General features: G+C 38.2%; 1 protein-coding gene across 3 annotated transcripts in view; it reads right to left on the bottom strand.

The window, feature by feature from the left end:
• The window catches only part of NCKAP5 (NCK associated protein 5), a 1,233,002-nt gene that overhangs the window by 600,684 nt on the left and 610,931 nt on the right, over positions 1 to 21,387 (bottom strand). For all 3 annotated transcript variants that reach the window (XM_081579255.1, XM_081579258.1, XM_081579257.1), the window contains one exon: positions 10,387 to 10,450. In XM_081579255.1, the coding sequence (XP_081435381.1) occupies positions 10,387 to 10,450 (64 nt within the window). The remainder of the gene's footprint in view (positions 1 to 10,386; positions 10,451 to 21,387) is intronic.

Below are 21,387 nucleotides of genomic sequence, written 5' to 3'. Positions count from 1 at the left end.
GGACTTGACACTGAAAGCAAAGACAACAAAGGCAAAAATAAACAAAGGGGACTACATCAAACTAAACAGCTTCTGCACAGAAAAGGAAACCATCAACAGAATTAAAACGCAACCTACTAAATGGAAGAAAACATTTGCAGTCATATATGTTAAGGGGTTAATTTCCAAAATACACAAAGAAGTCATATGTATCAGTAGCAAAACAAACAATCCAATTCAGAAATAGGCAGAGGATCTGAATACAGGCTCGTCTTGTTTTATGTGCTTACTATATAGTGTGTCATGCTTGTCACTTTTACAAACAGAAGGTCTGTGGAAATTCTGTGTTATCAAATTATGGTAAACATTTTTAGTAATAATGTATTTTTAACTAAGGCATGAACTTTTTTTTATACATAATGCTATTGCACACTTTAACAGACTACAGTGCAGTGTAAACATAACTTTTAGATGCCCTGGGAAATCAAAAACTTCATGTGATTCACTTTATTGTGATATTTGCTTTATTGCAATGGTCTGGAACCAAATCTGCAGTATCTCCAAGGTATGCCTATAGACGTTTTTCCAAAGAGGACATACAGATGGGAAATGGGTACATGAAAAGGTACTCAACATAACTAATGACCAGGCAAATGCAAATCAAAATCACAATAACATATCATCTCACACCTGTCAGAATGACTATTAATGAAAAGACAAGAAACAAGTTTTGGCTAGGATGTGGAGAAAAGGGAAGGCTTGTGTACTGTTGATGGGAGTAAACTGGTAAAGCCTCTATGGAAAATAATATGGAGGTTTCTTAAAAAATTAAAAATAGAACTACCATATGAGCCAGGAATTCCACTTCTGGGTATTTATCCAAAGGAAATAAAATCACTGTCTTTAAAAGACAAGTGTACCACCATGCTCATTTCCACGTTATTTACAATAACTAAGACATGTAAACAACCTAAGTGCCCTTTGATGGATGAATGAGTAAAGAGAATGTGGTATATAATACATATAATGGAATACTATTTGGTCATAAAACGAAGGAAATGTTGTCATTTACAACAATGTGGATGGACTCTGAGGGCATTATACTAAGTGAAATAAGACAGAGAAAGACACAGACCACACAAATGTGTGGAATCCTAAAAAACAAATAAGCAAAACTCATAGATACAAAAATAGAGGCAGGGAGATGGGAAGGAGTAGGCAAATGGGTAAAGGAGGCCAAAAGGTACAAACCTCCAGTTCTCAAATGAGTCCTGAGGATGTAACAGACTGCACACCAACTATAGTTAATAATACTGTATTTTATATTTGTTAAGAGAGTATACCTTAAAAGTTTTCACCATAAGAAAAACAATTTGTAACTGTGTAATGATGAATATTAACTAGACTTATTGAGGTGATCATACTGCAATATACAGGTAGAAACCACTTTTTGAAAGTTTACTTTGCATGACTTCACTTTTATGAAAGACATATTTATACCGTTTTTGCCAACCAAAAGAAATTCATAGAGGACTTTCACTATTACGAGAAAGGTAATTGCTTCTGGTTTTACACCATTCAGCTTACCAAGGATTTCATAGGAAATCATCTATTTTCAGACAGCAGGGAAAACCAGTAAATTCATATATTTAACCATTATGGTGGATACCTCAAACTAATACAATGATGTATGATGTCAGTTTTGTCTACAAAAAAAAAAAAAAAGAAACACAAGAAAGTTAATTCACCCTATAATCCAAACCCTTCTTGTTTGACTACTGAAGTGAAAGTCGCTCAGTTGTTTCCAATTCTTTGCGACCCCATGGACTGTAGAGTCCATGGAATTACCAGGCCAGAATACTGGAGTGGGTAGCCTTTCCCTTCTCCAGGGGATGTTCCCAACCCAGGAATCAAACCCAGGTCTTCCGCATTGCAGGCAGATCCTTTACGAGCTGAGCCACCAGAGAAGCCCAAGAATACTGAAGTGGGTAGCCAATCCCTTCTCCAGCAGATCGTCCTGACCCAAGAATCAAACCAGGGTCTCCTGCTTTGTAGGCGGATTCTTTACCAACTGAGCTATCAGGGAAGCCCACTGCTATTTGACTACTAGCAGTTAGAAAATCAGTTGTATTATCCACTGTTGTGAACAGCAATCTTCTAATTCTACCAAAACCAAACACCTGACCCCAAGAAATCTAGCAGCAGGAATTGACATGTGTACTACTACAGCTCCAGGCCCTCTTCCTTCTGGGTTTCCAAACTCTTGGCTGCCCTCTTGTCTATCAGAATCCAGACTATACAGCTGGGCATGCATGAAAAGATGAAAGACACGCTGGTCACAGTCCTGGCCATTCACCAAGGCACTGTCACCTGGGTTATGTGCAATGTTCCTATTTTTACATATGTCTCTTAAATTAAAAGAAATTATCTCTTCCCTGCTCAATGTTATGTGGCAGCCTGGATGGGAGGAGATTTGGGGGGAGAATGGATACATGTATATGCACATCTGAGTCCCTTTGCTATCCACCTGTAACTATCACAACATTGTTAACCAGCTATACTCCAATATAAGTTGTGTTTTTTTTTTTTAAAGAAGTGATCTTTTCTTGTTTAAGTGACAGTTATTTAACACTGTGATTTTTGCTTTCTGTGAATAACTAAGAGGCAAAGTAAACTCACACACTATAGAGGGCAGGGAATTGACAAGTTAAAAATAAGACTAGGACTAAACCTCTCAAAAACTGTGTAGATATTTGAAAAAGAGATCTCTGTAGATCCCTTTATTTATCTATAAACAAAGACCCCCTAGAAACTGTGGATCCACAGGCATGAAGTTTCTTTTATGTGTTTTTGTATCAGTGAATTCAGCCAACTCCAGTATCAGCACCACAGCTAGTGACTCATACAGTGGCACTAAATGAATAAGATCTGGTGAGGGCTTCTGCTGACTTCGGAGAAGGAAATGGCAACCCACTCCAGTACTCTTGCCAACTTAAATTTGCCTCATCCCCCAGCAAGGATGTCACAGAGGGGCCAAGGATGTCACAGATTCTGATCTCCCTATCTCCTCCAACTTTCTTTTTTCTCAAATTCCTGAGATGACTGAAAATATCCTAATCACTGATAGTTATTCCTTAGATGTTAATTATGCAAAAAACAAGGGGATATGGTTTCAAATTCAGCTGATGGTACACAATGGACATCCAGTCAGTGTTTGAATATCCATCTAGATGAAAGAAAAAGAGCGATGAGCAACAGGGTAAATGGGGATACAATGTTTCCTTAGTGTCTTGAGGTGAGTAATCAAAAATTAGTATTTTTCTTTTTCTCAAATTAGAAATTAGTCAATGGGATGAAAAGGAGCTATACAGTGTTGATAACTTTGCATAACTAACCCAAGCATTTTAAAAATCATATCTGGTAGAATATTAGTGTTCTAAAGATATTAATAAAAAATAAACTCATATTGGTAGAAGTGATATACTTTTAAAACTTTTTAACATAAATGTAGAAAAATGAACATATTAAGCTTTTTTCATGTCATTTTGAAATAGTCTTTAAGATACTGTTCTGTCATAAGCATGTATAAAAACAATTTTGCTATTTTTAAAAAATCCAAACACGTATTTTTAACTCATGAACCCTAATTGTTATTCAATAAATAAAATTATCTTTCATAAACTTGGAGAAAAAAATTATCAGAAACAACTCAGCCTATATTAGACTACAAATTTCTAATAATTAAAACAATTTAGAAAAAAAAAATAATTCTAGGCTAGTGTAAGGTCCATCTAGTCAAGGCTATGGTTTTTCTAGTATTCATGTATGGATGTGAGAGTTAGACTATAAAGAAAGCCAAGCGCTGAAGAAATGATGCTTTTGAACTGTGGTGTTGGAGAAGATTCTTGAAAGTCCCATGGACTACAAGAAGATCTAACCAGTCCATCCTAAAGGAAATCAGTCCTGAATATTCATTGGAAGGACTGATGCTGAAGCTGAAACTCCAATACTTTGGCCACCTGATGCAAAGAACTGACTCATTGGAAAAGACCCTGATGCTGGGAAAGATTGATGGTGGGAGAAGAAGGGGACGACAGAGGATGAGATGGTTGGATGGTATCACCGACTCAATGGACATGAGTTTGGGTAAACTCCAGGAGCTAGTGATGGACAGGGAAGCCTGGCGTACTGCAGTCGATGAGGTCACAGAGTCGGACACGACTGAGCGGCTAAACTAAAAACTAGACTAAGGTTAATAGAAAAAATAAGTGGTCCAGTAATTGATGCAGATTAATAGAGACTGGATTTGGAAAATAATAAATATGATAGCAAAAGTTAGATTTCCCAACATCATTTACTGAACGATTTGGAAAAACACTCATTTTGATCCCTACCTGACAACAATGTAATTCCACCTAGAATATGCAAATATTTACATACAGAAAAATGAAAACATGTTCATTCAAGAAGAGAATGGGATGAATATTTTTAAACTCTTGGAATGGAAAGAGCTTTCTTACATATAACAACATTTAAGATGACATCAAAGTCTTACAGACAGAATCGATCTGGCAGTAAATTGAGTCAGAGACAGGGAACACAGGCTGAAACACAACTTCCCAGAGTAAAAAGGAATGTGACTTTATAGCAGTTTGTGAAAAAATAATGAAAGGTAGGTATGAAAACAATGGCAATAGTTATTTTATGGAAGAATGAATAAAGAACAAAGAAACAAACAGGAAGTATCTAATATGCTGAAAGATAGCTTTGCCAAATAAAGACCTGAGTTAACAGAACAAAAGCACAGACAGAACTGTTAAAAACCCATAAAGAAATGTGTCCAAGTTACATAGCTAACTACTGGTGGAGGTGTACTTTGAATCCAGACCTGCCTTATTCCCATGTTCATATTCCTCTGATTTCCATATATGTGTCAATCAGCCATCAGAAAGAAATCTTTCTACATGCAATGCAATACCTTGAAATGAATCCTCAATCAGAAAGGGGACATTATTGGAAAAACTGGTAAAATTCCAATAGAATCTGGAACTTAGTAGTAACATGTCAGTGTTAATGCCTCAGTTTTGATCATTATCCTATAGTCATGTAAGTATTAACACTAGAAAGCTGGTTGAAGGGTCTGTAGGTGTGCAACATCATGGAAGTCTAAAATTATTCTGAAATAAATAGTGTGTTAAAAAATAAAAGCAAACTCTCAAAAATGATGCCTTGGTTACTACCTTAAAACTCATAAGGAAAAAGATTTATTGCATAGTCAAATTTTTAAAAGAGCATGTTTTGCATTATAACAAGTTCACAGGTTTGCTTTGATTATTAGAGGTCCATTGGCGATTTTAAAAACAATTATCAGCCTTGATTACACTTTTTTTTGAAAATACAACTTACGTAACTTTTTTCATAACATTCTTCCTTTCATGTGATAAAACACAGAATACTGTAAGTATTATTCTTTAAAAACGTAAGGTGATCTGGCTGTAATGAACTGTCTTCATTTCTGCTACAGACGTGACAAAAGTTCTGGACTTGTGACAGCAAGAATTAAATTTATAGGATTAATAGAACTGCCTGGTTTTAGGAGCTGTCAGATACTGAGAGAATCAGGACTTCAGAAATAAATGAATCCTAGGAGCAGAAAAGCTGAAGCATATAATTAAGTCAAAAACTCAGAGGGGGTTGACTAGATAAGGAGAAGGGGGAAAGTACTGAGAAAAAGCAAAATAAAGAACATTAATAAAAATCAGGGCTTAGGGTGTCTCTAAAGCATTGAGATGTGATAAACTGTGGAATGGGGGAAATACCACATGAATAGTAGTAAATCAGATTGGATAAGGGCACTCACTCAAAACCTGCCATGGGTCCCATCACTCAGGGCCTGAGCTGGAGATCTCTGCGAACGCTCAGGATGTACCCCTCTGCCTCCATCACTTCTCCGATTCCTGTTCTACCATCAGCCTCTCCCTCACTGCCCTCCAGCCACCCTGCCCCTCCATGCTGTTCCTCAGGCAATCCAGGCCTTTGTACTTGCTCATCTTCCAACTAGGAACATTCTCCCCCAGCTGATACCATCATGGTTCACTCCTTTTCCTCCTCAAATGTTGCTCACATGCTAACTTTTCAGGGACACACTACTAAGAACACTCATACTGATCTTCTGGCATGCTACTTTCCCCTACCCTGATCTTGTTTTTTCATAGCTACTTCCACCATCTATCAGTAATTCCATCAAACTGCTGCTCTCCAACCACCAGAATGTAAGCTCTTAGATATGTGCCTGTTTGCTTGTTTTCCCACCAATACTTTACCAGTGCCTATAATAGTGCAAGGTAGGATAACGGTTCAGTTCAGTTCAGTTCAGTCGCTCAGTCGTGTCCGACTCTCTGCGACCCCATGAATTGCAGCACGCCAGGCCTCCCTGTCCATCACCAACTCCCGGAGTCTACCCAAACCCATGTCCATCGGATCGGTGATGCCATCCAACCGTCTCATCCTCTGTCGTCCCCTTCTCCTCCCGCCCCCAATCCTACCCAGCATTAGGGTCTTTTCCAATGAGTCAACCCTTCGCATGAGGTGCTCAAAGTATTGGAGCTTCAGCTTCAACATCAGACCTTCCAATGAACACCCAGGATTGATCTCTTTTAGGATGGATTGATTGGATCTCCTTGCAGTCCAAGGGACTCTCAAGAGTCTTCTCCAACACCACAGTTCAAAAGCATCAATTCTGCGGTGCTCAGCTTTCTTCACCGTCCAACTCTCACATCCATACATGACCACTGGAAAAACCATAGCCTTGACTAGACGGACTTTTGTTGGCAAAGTAATGTCTCTGCTTTTAAACATGCTATCTAGGTTGGCCATAACCTTCCTTCCAAGGAGTAAGCGTCTTTTAATTTCATGGCTGCAGTCACCATCAGCAGTGATTCTGGAGCCCAAAAAAGTAAAGTCTGACACTGTTTCCACTGTTTCCCCATCTATTTCCCATGGAGTGATGGGACCAGATGCCATGATCTTAGTTTTCTGAACGTTGAGTTTTAAGCCAACTTTTTCACTCTCCTCCTTCACCTTCATCAAGAGGCTCTTTAGTTCTTCTTCACTTTCTGCCATAAGGGTGGTGTCATCCGCATATCTGAGGTTATTGATATTTCTCCCAGCAATCTTGATTCCAGCTTCTGCTTCTTCCAGCCCAGCGTTTCTCATGATGTACTCTGCATATAAGTTAAATAAGCAGGGTGACAATACACAGCCTTGACGTACTCCTTTTCCTATTTGGAACCAGTCTGTTGTTCCATGTCCAGTTCTAACTGTTGCTTCCTGACCTGCATACAGGTTTCTCAAGAGACAGGTCAGATGGTCTGGTATTCCCATCTCTTTCAGAATTTTCCACAGTTTATTGTGATCCACACAGTCAAAGGCTTTGGCATAGCCAATAAAGCAGAAATAGATGTTTTTCTGGAACGCTCTTGCTTTTTCGATGATCCAGCGGATATTGGCAATTTGATCTCTGGTTCCTCTGCCTTTTCTAAAACCAGCTTGAACATCTGGAAGTTCACGGTTCACGTATTGCTGAAGCCTGGTTGGAGAATTTTGAGCATTACTTTACTAGCATGTGAGATGAGTGCAATTGTGCGGTAGTTTGAGCATTCTTTGGCATTTCCTTTCTTTGGTATTGGAACGAAAACTGACCTTTTCCAGTCCTGTGGCCACTGCTGAGTTTTCCAAATTTGCTGGCGTATCGAGTGCAGCACTTTCACAGCATCACCTTTGAGGATTTGAAATAGCTCAACTGGAATTCCATCACCTCCACTAGCTTTGTTCATAGTGATGCTTTCTAAGGCCCACTTGACTTCCCATTCCAGGATGTCTGGCTCTAGGTGAGTGATCACACCATCGTGATTATCTGGGTCGTGAAGATCTTTTTTGTATAGTTCTTCTGTGTATTCTTGCCACCTCTTCTTAATATCTTCTGCTTCTGTTAGGTCCATACCATTTCTGTCCTTTATCGAGCCTATCTTTGCATGAAATGTTCCTTTGGTATCTCTAATTTTCTTGAAGAGGATAACGGTTAGGTGTTCCATAACTTATTGGCTACATCAATCAATACATAAATGTGATTTTTCAATAATATTATTTAAATAAGAGCAATAAATCACAGGTAACTTCTCCAAAGTTGCCTTTTGAGCAACCAGAGTGATCTTTTACTTGTTGGGCTCCAAAACCACTATAGATGGTGACTGAAGCCTTGAAATTAAAAGACGCTTGCTCCTTGGAAGAAAAGCTATGACCATGCTAGACAGCATATTAAAAAGCAGAGACAGTATTTTGCCAACAAAGGTCCGTCTAGTCAAAGCTATGGTTTTTCCAGTAGTCATGTATGGATGTGAGAGTTGGACTATAAAGAAAGTTGAACACCAAAGAATTAATGCTTTTTAACTGTGGTGTTGGAGAAGACTCTTGAGAGTCCCTCGGACTACAGAGAGATCAAACCAGTCAAACATAAAGGAAATCAGTCCTGAATATTCATTGGATGGACTGATGCTGAAGCTGAAGCTCCAATACTTTGGCCACCTGATGTGAAGAAATGACTCACTGGAAAAGACCCTGATACTGATAAAGATTGAAGGCAGGAGGAAAAGGGGATGACAGAGGATGAGATGGTTGGATAGCACCACCGACTCGATGGACATGAGTTTGAGTAAGCTCTGGGAGTTTGTGATGGACAGGGAAGCCTGGCGTGCTGCAGTCCATGGGGTCTCAAAGAGTAGGACAGGACTGAGTGACTGAACTGAACTGATTCTCTGGGTATTTCCTACACTGAACAATAACCTCTATAATGTTTTAAAAGGGGGCTTCGTTTCACAAAAAACTAGACAGTTATCTCTCTGAGACGATTTCAACTCAGGTTCATTCACTGTCAGATTCAGAAAGATAAATTCTTTAGGGGTCTGATCTTATGAGCTTAAATAATATACCAGAAAAACCTTCTCATTATAAAAACTTCACATGAGCAAATGCTCATTCACATGATTCACTAAGCTAATGGAATTGTACAATCCCAACCTCCTCATTTTAAAGATGAAGAAACAGGCCTAGAAAAGCTGTCACTGCTTCACCTTCACTTTGAACATAGCTGAAGAAGTGCTGAACAGGAGCCAGCCTGAACAAAGATGGAACTATTACAGAATGACCTAGCTGAGAAATATTGTGCAATGCAGCATAAGTCCAGATTGAACATTTTCAATTCACCATGTAACTAAACTTTCATTTTCTCCAACTTATTCCCATATCATTGTTCAGAGATCATATTGTTCGAACAGTCAAGATTCTCTTTGCCTTGAGATCACTAGCAGAGCAAGCAATGTGATCACCTCCCTAAGTAGTTTAGCAAGTTCAAGGGCCACCAAAACTTCCAGAACCCACTGAACATTCAGCCTTTTGTTCCAGACCTTTGCCTGCCCTTTGGAGAGAAGTTCAAGGCCAGCTTATTTTACAAGTTTCTTACTCTTTTCAGCAAATGAATTGCCAATTAACTCTCATGAAATCAAATGGAAGCAGCTTTCAGGGTTTGAAAATGTGTGGCTTCTCTTTTTTAAAAAAAGCACTGGCTGACAAATTGAACACATGCCACTGCTTTGTTATCAGTGGGGGGAAAAAAAAATCTGGTGTCAGATTTCTCTTCTCAGAGGTAACAGCAGCAGTTAATCCACACAAGTCCATTTTCCAGGTCCCCCGACAGTCATCTCTGATTTTAGAGGGACACACAGGCAGACACTTTGGCAAAGAAAGTCTATAAAATGAAGTTGTCATGGACCAAAACACCTATATTGATTTTTAGTACAATTCAAAACACAAGGGAACATCAGTTTCCTAAATAGCACATACTGAAATGAACAGGGAGAAATACACCACAAAGAGTTCAGAGAAAGAAAAGGGTAAAAGACAATTACATTAGCAAACATCTGAGTGTTCTTTTGTTTTGTTTTTGAGGTTGCTTTTTTTTTTTTTTTCAGGTTCCTAGAACTGAGAGGCTTGAATTAAATTGCACTCTCCTTATCTGAGAATCTGAGATTGCTCCTTTAGGGGCACTGTGCTCCCAGCTGGAAGCCTAGGCATCTAACAGACCTTCAGGAAATAAAGTCGACAACCTTTTGAACATTTTAACATCCTCCTTAAAGCCCTCAAAGAGTTATTTTTCCCAATTAATATTTCCTGCTCTCTCAGCAAATGGCAGATCTCTTTAAACTGCATTATAAACATATTATTTACCAATGTAGCATTCAGTTTGCTGCAAGCAAATTTTTCGATTGAAATCCTTAATGAGACAAAATGCCTTTCAAGCCAGAGACCTTCAGAAGGGAGGTTGGGAATTGGGACAGACCAGCCAGGACTTACCATGGCCCCCTCATTTCTTCTCTGGGCAACTTCTCTCTGCAGCCGGGCCACAGCCAACTTCTCCCTGGAGAAGCAAAAGTACATGATTAGCTGACCATCCTTTTCAGGGCAGAAGGACACTGGCATGGCTTCGAAACATCCTTTTGCAGTCTCCAGGAAAACCCCCTCCTTGGTTTAGCTCACTTCCTCCACTAAACTTTCTATAAATATTTAAAGTGATTGGTCACGAGTGCATTGTTTTCACTGCGTGTCATGAAAGAGATATTTTGCCTTGGATTTTTGTAATAGCCAAATAAATGCTATATGCCAACTCAAAGCTTCCCTTTAAATTCATGAACATGCATCACTTATAAATTCTCCATGGCTAAACTATTTCAGTTTTCCTTTCTGTATCAACTTTGCTCATAAATAGTTTTAATTATTTTTATTTCATTTGTTGCCCTATGTAGATAATTGAATTTGAAAAGCAAACAAAATGTAACCTGGTACCATTCTTGAAATAAAAACAGAAAATCCTTGGCAGGTTTGATACTAACAGGAACAGTGCTGGCCATTTTACCTGACTTCATATGAGACTGACAACAACTCTATAATATTAATAGGCTTTATTATCTCTATTTCATACATATAGAAATGAGGCTAAGAGGCTAAATAATATATGAAGCCCTCAGCTGATAAATAGTAATATCACAACCAAATTTTAGGTTTTTCTTAGTTTAAAACCTACTTAAAAATTCTGCATATCATTTTTCAGGATCTAGGAAATATGAAAATGTGAAATTGAAAATTAGATTATTTAAGTATTTTTTAATTCACAACAGGGAACTGTTTCTAACTGCTTTGTATCCTTTATAATTGGAATTCTGATTTCACTTATAAAAAAATCTTAATAGTCACCAAAATTTTAAAAACACTTTTGTAAGGTGGCAGATATCTTCATTTTGGCCAGCTTTTCAATTATTCTTAAAAAGTTGATAGATGAAGTAGGGGTAATGAACTCTCCCAGTAATTCTCAAGTCTTAGTTCTAGCAAGGATCTTCCCTGAAATCCTCTACTGCCTTCAATTTTGAAAGCTATTTCAGCCCTCTGCTTTCCCTCTACACAGGATCAGCTACATGCAAACAGCAAGGAAGCAACCTGAATCCCAGATCAGGGTGAGGATTTCTCCCTCTCTAACCATTTATGTATTTGAAATGATCAAGTCTGTCAAGAAGGCATGCATTTTAGTTTGGTTATGGGCTTCCCTGGTAGCTCATACATTAAAGAATCTGCCTACAATATGGGAGACCCAGGTTCAACACTTGGGTTGGGAAGATCCCCTGCAGAAGGGAATGGCTACCCACTCCAGTTTTCTTGCCTATAGAATTCCATAGACAGAGGTGCCTGGCAGGATATAGTCCATGGGATCGCAAAAGAGTCGGACACAGCTGAGCAACTAACACTTTCACTTTCACACAAAGTAGACTGACTTTGTAGTAGGAATATTTCTCTCTCTGAATAAACACCTAAAGACACAAACTAGAAGGAGGAAAACTAGAATCAGGAGACTTTTGAGGGATAAAGTTTTGGGAGCCAAGGGCAGGACCTGTGCTTATAATCTATGAGATGGACAACAAAGTAGGTGGGAAGAAGCCAGAAAGAGATGGGGTCATGTGCCCCTTTTTGAGGTTAGCCAGGCAAAGAGCCTACACGTGTTTTCTGATCCAAGTCCAGATGAGCAGGAGCAGAGAATTGAAAGAGAAGACTATGACAGATTTCTGGTTTAATAAGAAAATTAAACACTTGGTAAGTACTCATGAGACCAAAAGAATGGAGATTACATTAGTAGTCTATGACTCAGTAAGTCCACTCTGAGGTATAACCCCAAAAGAAATGTGTGTATATATATATATATATATATATATATACACACACACACACACACACACATATATATATATGTTCACTAAAAGACATTGTACTAGATTGTTCATAGAAGGACTACTCATAATACCATTAAACTGAAAATGCACACACCCATTAACAGTAGAATGGATAAACCTGAACACAGTTACACATTAAAATATCATAAAGTACTAAGAAGGAATAATCAAGACTTCAACACAACAATAATGGGTGAAAGAAGAAAATGTAGATGAATATACAGCTAATTTATTTCATTTATTAAAGTTCAAAGATGGCATAACTCTACCTAGTTTGATAAAGTAAGAAAAAGAAATTAAAGATACAATTATCAAACTCGGTTTTGCTGTTTAGTTGCTAAGTAGTGTCTCACTCTTTGCAAACCATGGACTATAGCATGCCAGGCTCCTCTGTTCTCCATTATCTGCTGGAGTTTGCTCAAATTCCTATCCATTGATTTGGTGACACTATTTAGTCATCTCATGCTCTGTTGCCCCCTACTCCTTTTGCTTTTGATCTTTCCCAGCATCAGGGTCCTTTCCAATGAGTCGGGCTCTTTGCATCAGGTGGCCAAAGTAGTGGAGCTTCAGCAACAGTCCTTCCAATGAATATTTAGCATTGATATCCTTTCGGATTGACTGGTTTGATCTTATTGTTGACTAAGGGATTCTCAAGAGTCTTCTCCAGCACCACAATTAGAAAGCATCAGTTCTTCAGCACTCAGCCTTCTTTATGGTCCAACTCTCACATCCATTTATGACTACTGGAAAAACCATAGCTTCAACTGTACGGACATTTGTTGGCAAATGATGTCTCTGCTTTTCAATACACTGTCTAGGTTCATCAACAGTTAGAACAACAACAGTTAGAACATACACACACACACACACACACATGTATATATATATACATTTCTGTTGGGTTTATACCTCAGAGTGGACTTACTGAGTCATAGGCTACTAATGTAATAGTAAGCAACAGTTAGAACTGGACATGGAACAACAGACTGGTTCCAAATAGGAAAAGGAGTACGTCAAGGCTGTATATTGTCACCCTGCTTATTTAACTTATATGCAGAGTACATCATGAGAAACGGTGGGCTGGGAGAAACGCAAGCTGGAATCAAGATTGCCAGGAGAAATATCAATAACTTCAGATATGCAGATGACACCACCATTATGGCAAAAAGAGAAGAAGAACTAAAGAACCTCTTGATGAAAGTGAAAGAGGAGAGTGAAAAAGTTGGCTTAAAGCTCAACATTTAGAAAACTAAGATCATGGCATCTGGTCCCATCACTTCATGGCAAATAGATGGGGAAACAGTGGCAACAGTGTCAGACTTTATTTTTTTGGGCTCCAAAATCACTGCTGATGGTGATTGCAGCCATGAAATTAAAAGACGCTTACTCCTTGGAAGGAAGGTTATGGCCAACCTAGATAGCATATTTAAAAGCAGAGACATTACTTTGCCAACAAAAGTCCATCTAGTCAAGGCTATGGTTTTTCCAGTGGTCATGTATGGATGTGAGAGTTGGACTATAGAGAAAGCTGAGCACCGCAGAATTGATGCTTTTGAACTGTGGTGTTGGAGAAGACTCTTGAGAGTCCCTTGGCCTGCAAGGAGATCCAATCAATCCATCCTAAAGGACATCAATCCTGGGTGTTCATTGGAAGGACTGATGTTGAAGCTGAAACTCCAATACTTTGGCCACCTCATGCAAAGAGTTGACTCATTGGAAAAGACCCTAATGCTGGGTAGGATTGGGGGCAGGAGGAGAAGGGGACGACAGAGGATGAGATAGTTGGATGGTATCACTGACTTGATGGACATGGGTTTGGGTAGACTCCGGGAGTTGGTGATGGACAGGGAGGCCTGGCGTGCTGCAATTCATGGGGTCGCAAAGAGTCAGACATGACTGAGTGACTAAACTGAACTGAACTGAACTAGGTTCATCACAGCTTTCTTTCTAAGGAGCAAGCATCTTTTAATTTCATGGTTGCGGTCACCATCCTCAGTGATTTCAGAGTCCAAGAAAATAAAATCTGTCACAGCTTCTATTTTTTTTTTTCCACTCTTATCAAATAGGAAGAGGTAAAAATTGTCTGTATTCACAGATAACATAACGTTCTAAACAGAAAATCCCAAGGATTTTACAAAACAATACAAAATTTAGCAAAGTCACAGGATACAAGTGAATATACAAAAATCAATTGTGTTTTTATGTACAAGCATCACACAGTTGGAAAATCAAATTTAAAGAATTTATAATAAGATAAAATACTTAGGGAATAAATGTAATAAAAGACTTGTAATAAAAGAATGCTATACTACAAAACACTGTGTAGAGCAATTAAAGGAGATTTTATATGACACACACCTCATTCATGTGATATAAAAACTTAATATCACACTCAAAATTTTTACCAAAATAATCAATAAATTATTTCTCACTGAAATATATAACATCATGAAACTAAATAAAGAGAACCCAGAAGCTACTCTGATGCTTATGATGATAATTAAGTTACTATAACAGTACCTGAACTCATTGCTTTCTCTGTGTACTGAATATGGAAACATTTAACTTCTAGTCTATACTCTAATCTATACTGTATTATATATCCCTTGCTTGTTAATTTAGTATATCTTTTCCTCTAAATAAGAAAACCTTCCTAAGTGATCAATGCAAAGAAACACACGAAAACAATAGAATAGGAAAGACTAGAGATCTCTTCAAGAAAATTAGAGATACCAAGGGAACATTTCATACAAAGATGGGCACAATAAAGGAGAGAAATGGTATGGACCTAACAGAAGCAAAGGATATTAAGAAGAGGTGTCAAGAATACACAGAAGAACTGTACAAAAAAGAGCTTAGTGACCCAGATAACCATGTTGGTGTGATCACTCATCTAGAGTCATACATTCTTGAGTGAGAAGTCAAGTGGGCCTTAGGAAGCATCACTACGAACAAATTTAGTGGAGGTGATGGAATTCCAGCTGAGTTATTTCAAAGTCTAAAAGATGATGCTATGAAAGTACTACACTCAATATGCCAGAAAATTTGGAAAACTCAGCAGTGGCCACAGGAATGGAAAAGGACAGTTTTCATTCCAATCCCAAAGAAAGGCAATGCCAAAGAATGATCAAACTACCGCATGACTGTACTCATCTCACACTCTAGCAAAGTAATGCTCAACATTCTCCAAGCTAGGCTTCAACAATACTTGAACCGAGAACTTCTAGATGTTCAAGCTGGATTTAGAAAAGGCAGAGGAACCAGAGATCAAATTGCCAACATCCACTGGATCATAGAAAAAGCAAGAGAATTCCAGAAAAACATCTACTTCTGCTTTATTGACTTCATCAAAGCCTTTGACTGTGTAGATCACAACAAACTGTGGAAAATTCTTAAAGAGATGGGAATACCGGACCACCTGACCTGCCTCCTGAGAAATCTGTATTCAGATCAAGAAGCAACAGTTAGGACTGGACATGGAAAAATGGACTGGTTTCAAACTGGGAAAGAAGTATGTTAAGGCTGTATATTGTCACCCTGCTTACTTAACTTATATGCAGAGTATATCATGTGAAATGCTGGGCTGGATGAAACACAAGCTGGAATCAAGATTGCCAAGAGAACTATCAACAACCTCAGATATGCAGAAGACACCACCCTTATGCCAGAAATTGAAGAGGAGCTAAAGAGCCTCTTGATGAAAGTGAAAGAGGAGAATGAAAAAGCTGGCTTAAAACTCAACATTCAAAAAACAAAGATCATGGTATTTGGTCCCATCACTCCATGGCAAATAGATGGGGAAACAATGGAAACAGCGGCTGACTTTATTTTTGGGGGCTCCAAAATCACTGCAGATGATGACTGCAGCCATAAAATTAAAAGATGCTTGCTTCCTGGGAGAAAAACTATGACTAACCTCAATAGCATATTAAAAAGCTAAGACATTACTTTACCGAGAAAGCTCTGTCTATTCAAAGCTATGGTTTTTTTCAGTAGTCATTTATAGATGTGAGAGTTGGACCATCAAGAAAGCTCAGCACCAAAAAATTGATGCTTTTGAACTGTGGAGTTGGAAAAAACTCTTGAAAGTCCCTTGGACTGCAAGGAGATCCAACCAGTCAATCCTAAAGGAAATCAGTCCTGAATATTTATTGGAAGGACTGATGTTGAAGCTCCAATACTTTTTGACTACCTGATGAGAACTGACTCATTGGAAAAGACCCTGATGCTGGAAAAGATTGACAGCAGGAGGAGAAGGAGACGACAGAGGATGAGATGGTTGGATGGCACCACTGCCTCAATGGACATTAGTTTGAGCAAGCTCTCGGAGTTGGTGATGGACATGAAAGCCTGGTGTGCTGCAGTCTACTGTGTCATAGAGTTGAACATGATTTGGCAAGTGAACAACAACATGTGAAGAGACATGCCCACTTTCAAACAGCCATGTGGAATTGTGTGATACAAACATAGAGAATCTCCAAGTAGTCTGAGTCACAGGAAAGACAATTCCCATCCCTAGTCTTGCTCCCTGGTTGTCTTCATTTACAAGTTGGAAACTCACTTTAGTCTAGTTTATGGGAACTACTCTCATTCAAAGCAGCCTGGTGGTGAAGGAGAATTTTCATGAAAAACAAATACAAGTGCCTCTTTGGGTCCATGCTCTATAATGCTCTAAATCATTTGTTTAGGAAACACAATACATATAATGTCTTGGAAAAAATATTACTAAGGGATCCCAATAAAATCCCAGTGTCTTCTATGGGGTGGGTTGGCAAAACCAGTGGCAGCTAAATCACACTACAGCAAGGGAATCCCAATTTTATGTCCTAGGAGCTATCTCATGTAGTAAGGCTCTGAATCATATTTCCTTTGAAAAGAGGGTTTCAAGGCTAAAACTCACCAAAAAGGGTCTTGAGGTTCCATATTTTTGTATTCCCTAAATCTTTCAAGCTTTTGGTATTTCATGTATGTACACTTTATGTCAGCAGGAGGTTTTTCCCAGTAGGAATTGTATTTTTTGGTGTATGAAAGAAGGATTGTCTTTTTTTTTATTATTTAAATTAAGAAAGTAATGGAGTTGTTGAATGGGTGAAATGATCTAAGATAAAATTCTTAGGATTTCTAGATGGTAATATTTCTGGGCGCAAATTACGAACTTAAAGTATTAAAACTTAAATTGGTCTTTTTTTTTTTTTTTAACTGTACTCTCATTTGCCCTTGGTTTAGTTGCCCCTTGATTAAGCATATCTTCAAATTCCCATGGTCCCAATATATGTACGAAACCAACTGGGACCATCATCTTTTCTATGTAAATTCAGGGTTCTTAAAAACAGCTTTGTATAAGAAATAAAGAATCCTTAAATTGAAGGCTACCCAAGGCAAATTAAACCCATTCCCAAATACTCTGGTTCCTATTTGAAGGCCTTAGCTTATCTGCTAAAAATTGACAACTATGCTTTTTCAATGCATCTCTATTTTGTTTTGTGTTTGTAGCAAAGCCAGTAACTCATTATGAAGAGGATTGACTTTATGATTGCAAGACAAACGTCCAGAGATATTTTATCAAGAGCTGTGGCCCCTTATTTATAGAACAGGGATAAAAGAAGGATATAAAAAATAAACACACAATAAAACAAAAGAGATCACAACACTCACTTCTCCTTCAGTTAAATGAAAAGAGAACTTTTCTCTCCGAGAAGGATTAATCAGAGCTACATTTTTATTCAAGTTTATACCCAAATGCTGAATTAGTCCCAGGTTTCTAAATCCTTCATCACAGCTCCAGACAATCTCATCTAAAGAGCATAATAAACAACAACAAAATTATTTACGTGCACCACTAACCTTCAGAATACCACTGATACATCTGCAAGTTAAGTCACAGAAAGGTTGTCTACAATGGTATCAATATCAACAGGATGTTGGCATTTGTAAAATCCAGAAAAGACCTGCAAGTTTTGGATGTTTAGAAAAATGTTCCCCAAAGAGAAAGCAGCTTGCAAAGCGGGACTGTATTCAGTTTTTGATGTGTGGAGACCTCAAACTTCAGGGCACCGAACAGCCATCTGTTGCAGGAGTGGGGCAGGCAGCCCTGTCTGGAGACAAGTCAGTGGTGTTCTCTTGCCATTTGCAAGGAAGCCCTGTATCCATCCTGAATGCGTAGGAATGATGCCACTGTTCAGGCTTGCTCTCCACCAAGCAGATGGTACCCCTGTGACATTGCCCTGAAGGAAGGGGCAGTACTGGTTGATACTCAGTGTGAGTGTGGAGAATTACTTCTACTCATTGTAAGTCTCATCACACCCAAACAGGCTATATATACAACACATTTGAAAGGTGCTATCAATACAGTAAGTACTCGGTGTGTTTTCATCAAATTGCCAGCTAATCTGTGTTATTTCTACCTGACTCTTCCAGAAAACTAAAGTATAACAACTAAGCATGTTCACATATGTATTTAAAAAAAATATTACTGAGCAGCTTACAAACCTAAAGTACATTTCCTTTACTGTAGGAAAGATACTGTGATATTTAAGAATCTCCTAATATCCCACCAAACTGTACCTTCATTTTCATTTTGGTTGTGAGTATAAACTCCTATATTTTAAAGTATTTAAACTCAGTTATTTTATGTATTATATAATGTATATATCTATCCCTATTTTAATTATTTGGAATATTCTGCTGATTATATATAGCAATTCAATGATGGAAATACTAATTCATTCAGCAAACATTTAATGTGAGTTTACTCTAGGCCTGGCCTGATACTAGGCACTGGGAAATCAAGATAAATAAGATGGTTCCAAATTCAGAGAGCTCAGGGTGTAACAGACAGAGAGCATACCTAGGCATACCTGTGTCATAAGGTACGTGAGCATAACACGAGTGCTGGATATTAAAAAGTGTTGCATACTTAAAAGCTGGTTTTTAAAATAAATGTTAGGTAATGATATTTTCAAAAAATAGAAATTTATCTGCCTTTAAACAGAAAGGTGCATTCTAAGAAAATTATTTTTCCAAATTTCATGCTTTTTTAGCAGCAAGTCATATAGAAAAACAGGTCTGTTTCCACAAGTATCTTAGTTATTAAGAATGTCTATTACAGATATTGATTGCACTATTAAATTCCTTAAGTTCTGCAGGTGATGGTACTGGACTTCACTTACAAGTTTTGCCCCTTTAGACGATGATGTTATCCAGGTTATTTTTTTTTTTTTTTTCAGAGAAACTCAGTCGACTTCTTCAGTCTTTTCCATTCCAATATACCATATCACAATTATAAAAAATAATATTAACAGTTAATATTTATTGAACAGTTAGTATGTCAAGCACAGTTCTAAATACATGAAATATTGCAACTTCAATCCCATGAGTTAGGTATTACTACCATCACCAGGACACAGAGCAATGATTCTCAAACTTTTTTAGAAACTTTTTACACTCTGAAAAAAATCTGAGGACTACCAAGAGCTTTAATTTATGTAGGTTATACCTACCAGTGTTAACCATATTCAAAATGAAAACAGGCTTTAAATATATATTAATTTATAGTATAATATGTATACTACATGTACTAATCTATTTGAAAAAATAATTTCATTATAAACAATACGTAATTATGAAATATAACTATATACAAAACTAAAATTAGTAAAAAGAATGGCAGTGTTTTATAGTTTTGTTAATGCCTTCGATGTCTGCCTAACAAAAAACGACATCTGGATTCCCATAACTACTTCTGTATTCAGGATGTTGCAGTGTTACACATTGAGTCGCCTCTGGCAAGCCACTGTACACTTATGAGAGTGAAAAAGACAGATAACATATTAATATTCTTATAAAAACAGTTTTGACCTCTGAATTCTTGAAAAAGTTGTAGGGCCCCTGGAGCCCCCGGTCCACAGTCTGAGTGCTCTTGATGTACAGTGACACCTACCTTCCCTGGGCAACCTGAGGCTCAAGTAGTCTGGAAAACATGCCCACTGTGCCCTAGCTGTTAAGTTCAAATACAACCACACAGGTATTTCTATATTTGCAAAATAGTAATGAATATTTATGTAGCTAAAATCTCATTTGCTAGAACTTGTGCCTCTGTATTTACCATCGGCTATAAAACACTGCCTCTACTGCTAGAAAAGGAATCACCAATTGAAACAGGCTGGACCTGAGACCCTTTGCTGAAAGGCTTGCACCTGGAAAAACATCTCCTCCAGCAACAAAATACAAAGAAACTATAAGGGACTAAAAATAACTGCAACTGAAGCAAATCATGGACAACAAGATACAAAGAGACCAAAAAACCCAACTGCCACTTCTGAGGAGCAGGGAGCAAAAGCAGGTCACTGCATGCCCCCTGAACATACCACCACCAAAGCAGTGGGTAAACCACTAAGCCACCCCTCAACTGGACTCCTGGACACACCTCTACCTTCACCAAATACAAGGAACCAGCTTGCCTCCCCGATCTGGGAGTGAGTGAGGAAGAGAACCTGTTGCTTCTCCAAGCTCTGGCCCCGATAACTACAGCAGAGGCCCCAATAAAGCCTTGCCCGAATTTCCTGACCTCTAATCAATTCCTATTGATTAAGGAGGCCAAGAACACAGTATCACAATAATGCAAGAAATAATGAGGGTCTTTAAGGATAAAACTTTCTTGACTATTTGAAGGGCAATCAATAGGAAAATTTCTGATCAAACTTTTCAAGGACATACTGAATTCCAAGAACTATGAACCTACATTTCTGGCAGAGTAGAAGAAAAATAGTAATGATATTCCCCATATAAACCTATGCTCAAGCACACGTTTTGTTTCAGTTAACACCCCACCCCCCATTTTTTCCCTACAAAGATCTCACCAAGCGCCCAAGGGGAAATGAGATAAATGATTCCTATGATTCATACCTTGGGGCAGAGAGTCACACTCTAAATTCTTGGGAGAAAAGTTTCAATAAGTTATCCACCTTCCCATTTCTGAATGGGCCCCACAGATAAGAGCATGTGTGTGTGTGAGAGAGGAGAGCAGGTCTGCTTCCATAGGAGGCCTAGAACCATTCTCTGCACATACACAGGCGTCCTA

The sequence above is a fragment of the Giraffa tippelskirchi genome, chromosome 3, assembly GCF_054371585.1.
Source record: "Giraffa tippelskirchi isolate mGirTip1 chromosome 3, T2T-mGirTip1v1.2.pri, whole genome shotgun sequence".
Classification (NCBI taxonomy): domain Eukaryota; kingdom Metazoa; phylum Chordata; class Mammalia; order Artiodactyla; family Giraffidae; genus Giraffa; species Giraffa tippelskirchi.
This window is presented reverse-complemented; position numbering and strand designations above follow the sequence as displayed.